General features: G+C 38.9%; 1 protein-coding gene across 5 annotated transcripts; it reads right to left on the bottom strand.

Moving 5' to 3' along the window:
• Window positions 1-470: 470 nt before the first annotated feature.
• LOC108434643 (ubiquitin carboxyl-terminal hydrolase 15-like) lies at window positions 471-8,800 on the bottom strand. 5 transcript variants are annotated; one of them, XM_017709934.2, is made up of 7 exons: window positions 8,652-8,800; window positions 7,577-8,183; window positions 7,160-7,255; window positions 6,232-6,465; window positions 5,982-6,135; window positions 5,660-5,797; window positions 471-4,512 (listed from the first exon to the last, which is right to left on the bottom strand). In XM_017709934.2, the coding sequence occupies exons 2-7, from the start codon at window positions 8,057-8,059 to the stop codon at window positions 3,806-3,808; spliced, it is 1,812 nt and encodes a 603-aa protein (XP_017565423.1). In that variant the 5' UTR covers window positions 8,060-8,183; window positions 8,652-8,800; the 3' UTR covers window positions 471-3,805. The 5 variants fall into 5 exon arrangements, with proteins under 5 accessions (XP_017565423.1, XP_037391262.1, XP_037391264.1 ...); XM_037535365.1 differs by having other exon boundaries at window positions 471-4,503; window positions 7,577-8,788; XM_037535367.1 differs by having other exon boundaries at window positions 6,232-6,399; window positions 7,577-8,787.
• Between the last annotated feature and the right edge of the window lie 346 nt (window positions 8,801-9,146).

Raw genomic sequence — 9,146 nt, 5'->3', positions numbered from 1 at the left:
CACATGACAGCTAATCAAAACAGAGCTTTTTCAGCTTATATCAGTCTTAGTACAGCACAGGCACAGTAACAAAACCAGCCTGTTCAAAGAGAGGTTGGAAAATAGTTATGTAAAAATTAATTTGTGTAGTTTTATGTACCAAAGTTGGCCATAATTATGCATCCATGGATGAATGGATGGATAATTATGGCCAACTTTGGTACATAAAACTACACAAATGTAAGTGCGACCTCATGAGATATGGGTCCTTTAACTGTTCAGTCTGCAAAGCTGAAGAATAATAATCAGATTACTTTTCTTCACTGTTTGTATATTATTGTGGGCCAGATTTACGCTGCATCTGCAGTAAGATTTGGTTTAGCTTAGCGTTTTTCACTTAGGCCATAATCTGACTCAGCGCCTCATTCAATCACTTGCTCATTAAATAAAGTAGCAATAAAGCAACAAAAAAAATCAGGGTGTGGGGATTGTTTGGTTTGTATTTATGTTTTATTCACAGTCATTGTAAATTGACTCTTTTTAATCATTCACTTTTCTCAAATGAACGTTTTGTACATCAGTGTGTACAGATAATAACAAATAAACTGACTACAGCTTCAGGGACAGTGTGTGAAGGCAGTTGGGATGGATGTGTTTACTTAGTGTTCCACCTAGTGGTCAACCGCGCTCATTATTGACTTCAGGGCTTGTTTTTCTAATAATCCCAGCACAGGAGTGTTGATCTAGGCGAAGAGTCCCTCTGTGCATATTACCTCAAATGCATGTTGAAAAGGAAAAGAAACAAACAAACACTTCTTGTTTGACTTTCAGGCAAAGTTCTTGTTCAGCATGTTAAACATGCCTACTTTATGTGCCGTGTACTAACTGCATGTAATGTTCTAGGTTATCTTTACTATTGCATACTGTTATTGTAATGCAGCGTCATTGTAATTGTAAAAATCTGGGGAAAACAACATGCAAATAAAAATTTCATTGCACTTTTGCGCATGACAGTAAAAAGTCTATATCACAGAGCTTTCCCTGCACTTAGAACTTGGAATTCAACTTACAAGCCTTTTATTACATTGATCTTTTGAAATGATGCTGTTTAACAGCAGAAAAACACTAAACTGCACATACTGATGTAGGCAGTGGTTACATCATGAGAGGGCATTAGTGGCTCTGGTCCAATTATGTAGTGCAATCAATTTCTCTAATTAAGCACCAGAGCTCATTACTAAAATGAAGCACTTGTACAATACACCTGTAAACATGATGCCCCCCACTCAGTATTCGGCCATACAGTTAAGACCACAAAGCTGGTTACAGAGTCACTGTATTATTGTGTGTGCACAAGATACTAATAGATATGATCACATGCACCAGTTACAAATAGATATTATTGTGTGCACAAGATAGTGTTAGGAGAGCGCTGCATACTAATAGATATTATTGTGTGCGTACCACATACCAATAGATATTATCACACAGATGCACGATAGAAACCCAGCAATAGTTCCATTGTTTTCAAAGAAGATGTGATGGAGCAGCCATGTTCCACAGACCTCAGTGGTCAGTGAAACGTTCCATCAAGAGTTCACTTTTCCAAACTTCTGCCATCAATCGCAATGGTAAAATAAACCGCTAGGAGCCTTGGATGCCAAACATCTCATTGTTGAACTCCAAACAAAAAAATATTATAGAGCATCCTTCTGCCTTTTGCGTGCTGCTAAAGCTCTCCTCTGATAATCCAGTAGCATTGTCACCATATCAACATTTGTGTAGCTATGTGCTGCCATTTTTTTGAAAACAGATACTAATAAATATTATCACATGAACACTAGATACTCACAGATGTAGTTGCATGTGCACTAGATATTATTTGGTGAGCTGCAGACACTATTAAGTGAACAGTGCATACTCATAGAAATTATCGCATGCACACCAGATACTGTCCTTGGGTAGTTTGCAATGCTTCTATTTGTGATCAATATATTTAATATTATGTATTATTTTTTTACCCTGCATTCATTGAATTACATTGGATTCAGCGCATTTTCATGAATAGTCTTAGCCAGCTGTTGCTAAAAATGCCTGTACTGTCCTGTACTGTTTTTTTTTCCACACGGCATGATCTATTGTCTCCTCACCTTTATTGAATACCCTGACAGAGTTTGTTTAGACTGATCAATAAGAGCAGTGTGTGAAAAATCCCAGAGCTGTGTGAGGAAAGATGTTTGGTGGAGAAGAGTTGGGGGTGAGCCCATGAAGTATGTCTTCTCTCTAATTTGCTATCCAGAAAGCCCATTGGTGATGACAAAGAATACAGATGTAAATGTTTGTAAAATGATAGTGTCACTACTTCAGCCCTGGTGGGGTTCAGGCTGTAGTTCATGATAAAACTGATTACACAACCCCAAGACAATAGGTGTATATACAAGACTCTGATCACTGGGTTCAGCTGGTGATCTGAGGAAACTGAAATAGAGATTTAAGACAAAACAAGTGCCTAACAAACACCGTCAGTGTCAGAGCGTGTTTAGCTGTGTTCTATGTGTTGCGTCCTATGTGTTTTATTTATATAAGGATTACTTCATAGACTCAGTATGCTTTCGCTTGCTTGTTTTATTTTTTATATTAAAATAGCCCAACTATGCTTTACGGACATTTTAGTGACCCCTTGATTATATGATTTTTTCACAAAGTTGCAAATATACTTTTTTTTATACGTTTATATACGTTTTTCATTGCAAGGACTCATCTGATGGTTTTAGTCACAATTTAAAGTAATTTGGGACATGCAAGAATTTATGATGTGTTAATAAAATAGTAGATATAATTAAATATAGCCTATTATCTGTTTAGAGTCATTTCTTGTCATCAGATGAATTTCAATAGGCATTCTGCTTATAATAAAAAAAGTATTACGTTACAATTATGAATGAATTGTCAGTTATTAGGGAATCTTATACACACTAAAAAAGGGTTTGTCAACCTAAAGTTCAACCTAAAAAATACTTCATGTGACAAACACACACACACACACACACACACACACACACACACACACACACACACACACACACACACACACACATTATCTAAGCTGCTTATCTCTCTGGTGCAGGGACAGGATGCTAGTCCATCACAGGGCAGATGATAACAAGTGAGTCGACAAATTCTACTCAGTCTAAATAAATACTTTGAATGAATCATTCTTTAAGTCAAATTCTTTAAGTTAAATAAAACTAGTTCAATTGTTTGTTACCACATGAGGCCTTTTTTAGGCTGAACTGACAAACCTTTATTTCACAGTACACCTCCATTCAATATTGAAAATGTATTCATTTTTAGTTTCCAACAAATAGTCCAAAACCTAAAGATTATTAATATCATATCATAACCATTTTCTACAAGTATCTGCAATAAAATTGACTTTATACGATCGACAACTGTGAATCCAAAATCTGTGTAAAGTAAATTAAGTGCTTTTCTTGCTACTTTGATGAGGTTTAATGTTTGTATTTTTTTTATTTCTTGTACATAAATAATCTGAATCAAATTAGCACTACATTAAGCATTGATTCCAAAATGCTTATAATAAATGATCAAATGTAATAAGATATTTCAAACAAAAACACTCTACAATCACATTTTATTTCTATCTTAATTAAAATAACGCTTATTTGTGCTTGGTATTTTCAAATGCAGTGTGGAGGAATCAGTTTCTACTCTATACACTGATCACACCAGCTTCTCCATCATCTTACAAAATTTTGCTCCAACCCTAATCAGTCACCCCTGCTATAAAACAATCTTTTTGAGCTCAATTAATATTTTTAAGGTTTGATCTAGGAGATGTGTTTGTTCCTGTTATTCTAGGCCATGTTCCATCTTCATTCTTCTGTTCTATAATCAGAACCTGTCCCTGATACAATCCAGCCTCACTAACTGTAACTCTAACTGCTTGGTTCAGAGGCTTGAATGTATTACTCATGTATTTGCTCCACAGCCTGGTCATCTTCTCATCTGGAATGCCAAACAAATTGCGCATTTCCTTTTCAATAGAGGCTACTGTGTCTGCTTTGCTGAAGGACCTCTCAATGATATTGTCCATATCACTGTATTCACACAATCTCAGTTCAGTGAGGTAGACCTCCACCTTGCAGTGCTTAACAAACATGCCAAACACAGTCACTTTTCTAGCAATTGGCTTCTGACCCTCAGCCAGTCCATACCAGCTGATTAATTTACACCATCCCTCTGTGGGCAGAAGGATATAGTCCAGCTCATCAATTAGATGATTCTTGATGGAGTGTGAATCTGTATCTTGTAGGAGACCTGAGTTGTCCACTGGTCCAGGGTAAACATTCTTCATTCCTACACTGCACTTGTCCCAGCTGTCAAAGCCTACATATTTCTTCCACTGTTTAAACCAACAACTGTCTACCAAGTACCAAGTGTCTCCTTCCAATAGCAGAGTTTGAAGCAGAGCTGTGATCTCTGCTCTTTGAGTTTCCAAATCTGGAACAACTTAAGGAAAAAACATATGGTGAGTATACTGAAAAAGTTTTAACATATCATGAATTAATAAAATGTATAATGTACACCTGGTCTGAGTGGATCAGACATAGCAGCGCTACTGAGTTTTCAAATACCTCAGTGTCACTCTTGGATTAAGTATAGTCCACCAACTAAAAATATCCAACAGCATCCTGTGGACAGTGTCCTGTGACTAATAATGAAGGACAAGAGGACAACCAACACAAACTGCGCAGCCAGGTCTGACTTTACGTCTACAAGGTGGCCCAACAAAGAAAATGTATCAAATAGAGTGGACAGTAAGTGGATACAGCGTTTAAAAACTCCAGGAGCACTGCTAGTAGCCAGCAGGTCTCCCATGCTGCTATGTTCCATAAAAGAGTATTCATTTGAAGAGCTATGTTTCCCACGTCTTCATCTTCAATGCCAATGTCACATTGGTGTCAGAAGAGGGATAGCACCCCCCCGCGCCCCCCCACCCCCCCGCAAGTGTAGAGAATGGGGGAGAATGGCTCTTACACAAACTTGGGAGCAGACAGAAAGAGAGGCAGAGCCTGGCAAAAGACTGTGACAATAGGGACAACGGTGCAAGGCTTCATGGGGAATATGGCCTGGCAAGCCTTCACAGTGAGGTTGACACAGTGACGCTAAATGCATGGGTTGGTACGGTGAGGCAAGGTGGTGAGGTTGGCCCACTGTGGAACAATGGAAGAGAGAGGCAGGCTAAGCGCAAGCAAAACTGTTGAAGGCGCACGGGAGCACCACAGCAAGCAATGGAACACTTAGTGAGAGATGACTATGTGCTTGGCTGTGGGGAGCGATACCATATGCCTATGGAGCCATGGTACCAGAGGCATGGCCCTGGGGGATGACTGGGGTGCTCAGTGTTGAAGAGCAGATGCCCCTGTTTTGTGCTTGATGGAACTATGAGCGGTACCTCTGAAAGACTCTGGAGGTTATGCGGCTATGCAGACAATTACATGCAAAGGCTCTTGGAAGGTGTGTGCCCTCCAACAGAGGGACTTGTTATTCTTAATGTTATTATTTGTTAGTTTACATCATGTGTATGTGTTGTTTGTCCTGTTCTGTGTTGGTGGATGTGGGTTATCAGTGCGTTTTGTGTGTGAGCAGGGCTCACCGTTGGGGTGAAGTATAGGGCTAGCGGTGACCTTCTTCTGGGTTAAAGTGATCTGTATGTGCCTTTCTGCTGGTGTAGTGAATAAAGAACACATTGCTGCAAAACATGGCCGCCCCTGCGTTTTTTCTTCTTTGGACACTACAGTATGCAGAGAAACAGATGGACTACAGTCTGTAATTGTACATGACAAGCAGAGCTGATAAAATGGACAATGAATGTAGAAACAAGGAGGTGGCATTAATGAAGTGGCTGGTCAGCATACAATATATTAATAACATGACACCGTTGCAAGTTCAAAGTGTTCAAGGTATTGGATACCTACTTATTTCAGACATCTTCTCTATTTCCTCGCTAACCAATTGCTGAAGCTGAAGCAGAGCTTTCCTCCGGCCCTCTGTACTCCAGTCAGTGTTGATCTCGATCTTGGTCCAGTTCCTGGTGTTTGGAAGGTTGGATAAAGTGGTGGATGGACAGATCTGCATACAAGAGGAAAGAAGAGAAATCTTTCAGCATTGTCAGGGTTGACCTTGTGATGTGTTGCACTTCTTTTCAAAAGAAAGAGGGACTCTCACATGTAAGAGGTGGAGATGGTCCTCAGTGTGTAAGAGCTGCTCCAGCTCGGTCTCTCTCTCCTTTAGCTCAGTGATTTCCTTCTCCAGCTCTTTAATGAGCCCTTCAGCCTGTATCTCTGTTGCTTTCTGCCTCTTCTCCATCATTTCAAGCAGCTCAGCTTGGATTCTCTCAATGGTCGAAATCAGAGCAGTGAAGACTTGAATACTGCCTGTTTTTTCTTTATCTGCATTTTTCTAACATGTTAAAATTATATGCATGTACCATATATGTATATATGTATATGTATACCATATATGTGTATGTATGTATATGAGAAGCCTCCAAAGATGCTTTTCCAACAGTATTTTTTCAAAATGTAAAGGTATGTTTTGGTCATACCTTTATGCTTGGGCATCTACTTAACTTTATAGTTTATATTTTTCTTAGAAACTAATTTCCATCATTTAAGCATACATTTATGGAATCAGAATGTCTTTAAGATTACATAACCATGCACTCTTTAAAACATAACTATGCACTCTTTATAAATAACAATGGTTCTGCATAGAATGGCAAATACTCAAAGGTACCATTTGCATGATTAAATGTTTTTTTTTGCTTGGTGAAATGGTTCTTTTGGGTGATATGTATAGGTTCTATTTAGAACTTTTTTGAAAAGGGTTTTATATAGCACCAAAAAGAGTTCTGCTGTTACAAGCTTGATGACATAACAATAGCAGAACCCTTTTTGGTGCTATATACAACTCTCTTCAAAAAGGTCCTATATGGAACCATACAAAAGGATGTAGATGGTTCTTTAAGTGCCCATGGTCCTATGTAGAGCCTCTGTCATTACTTAAGAACCCTTGAAAAAGCTTCCGTGTGCACATTTAAACAGGTGTGTCTACATTGTACGTGAGGTGTTCTGTTGCTTTAGCAAAGTCTCACTTTCTTGAGCTCTGCAGCATGTTTGAGCTCCTCAATCTTCTTCATTCTGTCCTGGATCATCTTCTGAATGTGTGCCTGTGTTTCCTTAATCTGAGCCTATAGGGAAAAAAGAAAATCTTATGCAACAAATAAGGATATAATGGATTTTCATCAAAACTTTTAGCCAAACTGTTTCATTTCCACTAATCAGCTGATAAAATAATCACCATGTTTTACATGTTCTATCATCAGTCCTTTACCTACAGGTTTCTTTGCTAATATATTTTGATACACTCCTGCTAAAAGCTGCATTTGTTGCATGTGTTTTGACCTATTTAATTTTATCCTGTAAATGTTTTTATTTATGATATTATACAGATGTAACTCTTAAGCAAAAATAAATGTTGACATAATGGCAAATGAAGCAGTATCTCCCACCTTCCTCTGTCCACTCTCCTCTTCTATGGGAACAGTGTTGTGAGTCTTGTGGTCACCCTCAGTGCAGAACAGACACACACAATTTTGGTCATCTCTACAGTACAGTTCTACAGCTCTGTCATGCTTCTGACACATATAGTCCTCCAGGTTCTTCACAGCATTGATCAACTTATGTTTCTTGAGTTTAGCTGCAATTTTATGATGCTCCAGATGCATGTCACAGAATGACATTCCACAGTCCAGACAGGATTTTACAGCATTCCCTTTGGGATCAGTGCAGACATCACATGGCACATATTCAAGCTCAGCAGGAGGTTCCTTTGAACAACTGTGGGATTTTGCCTGAAGTGACTCTCTCAACTGAAGAACCATACCAGAGATGAATGTATTGACACGAAGCTCTGGTCTTCTGGGGAATTCCTCCTTACATAACGGACACTGGCAGTTCTGACTGTTGTCCCAGCACTTGCTGAGACAAGCCATTCAGAAGTTGTGTCCACATGGAGTGGAGACTGGGTCAGTGAACACATCTAGACAGATAGAGCACTGGAACTGCTCTTCAGACAGAAGAGTGCTGGAGGAGGCCATGACTGACTGAGGAGAAACACTGACACCAGCAGATACATCAGCAATTTTTTCCCCCATAAATCATCATTTTACAGCATGTTTCAGTCTTTCATGTTCATTTACTGAAATATGAATCAATCACTGTTGTCGAAGCAAAACCTCGTATCTCCAAAGTGGTCACTTTACAGGAGAAGGAATAAACCTACTTTACTTCTAATGAAAGTCAATGGAACCAGACGTTTTCCAAATCATATTGGGCCGTTTCTTTTGGTCCGTTCTTCATGAAATTTACACACTATGTGCAACGGGCACACAGGCATTTTCAAGCGATCAATTTATCAGTCAAAAACTGAAAAACGAATGGAGATACAAGACACAAAGGAGAAACAAAAATGGAGATAGAAGGTTTAGTTCCCACAGCAGCGATTTACAGCAGCCATAACACTGAGAGACGACTCACGAATCCTCGAGCAAAAGAGAAAAAAAACTGAAGAACAAACACATTTACCTGCTTGTTTTTCTCAGGGTTGATGATAGTCTTTATCTTTAAGCCATAAAAAGCCGATTCGAGGTTTGTAATTTGAATTTTGTGGCTCTCAGTTTTCTGCAGCACTGCTTGCTTCCCGGTTTCGCTTTCAGTTCTCCAAAATGACCCTGACTCCACCCACATCTTCATTTCGAGTATATTTCTCATTTCTTATCTCTTATTTCTCATTTCTTATCTCTTATTTCTTAATTCTTATCTCTTATTTCTTTTCAGTTGTGTGTTTTCGGCGTTTCCTTGTTCAGAGCGCACTTCTAAAGCCGTCCACTACCTAAAGAGCCTTTCAGTGCAGAACCGTTTTTGTAAGCGAGATGTGTGAATAACATTTTCAAACTTTAAAGAACCTCCACATAATGGGAAGGTACATAAATGTATTTTTCAACGGTTCTTTGGGAACCAAATGTGGTTCTTTCATGGTATAGCTCCCAAAACGCGAGAGTGTAGTTCTGAGTCCGGCCA

Source organism: Pygocentrus nattereri, chromosome 2, assembly GCF_015220715.1.
Source record: "Pygocentrus nattereri isolate fPygNat1 chromosome 2, fPygNat1.pri, whole genome shotgun sequence".
Classification (NCBI taxonomy): Eukaryota; Metazoa; Chordata; class Actinopteri; order Characiformes; family Serrasalmidae; genus Pygocentrus; species Pygocentrus nattereri.
This window is presented reverse-complemented; position numbering and strand designations above follow the sequence as displayed.

What these genes read in the sequence shown, in the direction of transcription:
- LOC108434643 (XM_017709934.2), bottom strand. Translation starts at nt 8,059, where the DNA reads ATGGCTTGTCTCAGCAAGTGCTGGGACAACAGTCAGAACTGCCAGTGT. An exon ending in AGGAGAGTGGACAGAGGAAG is followed by an intron (nt 7,256 to 7,576) that starts GTGGGAGATACT and finishes TTTTCCCTATAG; the next exon opens with GCTCAGATTAAGGAAACACA. An exon ending in ATGCTGCAGAGCTCAAGAAA is followed by an intron (nt 6,466 to 7,159) that starts GTGAGACTTTGC and finishes TTAACATGTTAG; the next exon opens with AAAAATGCAGATAAAGAAAA.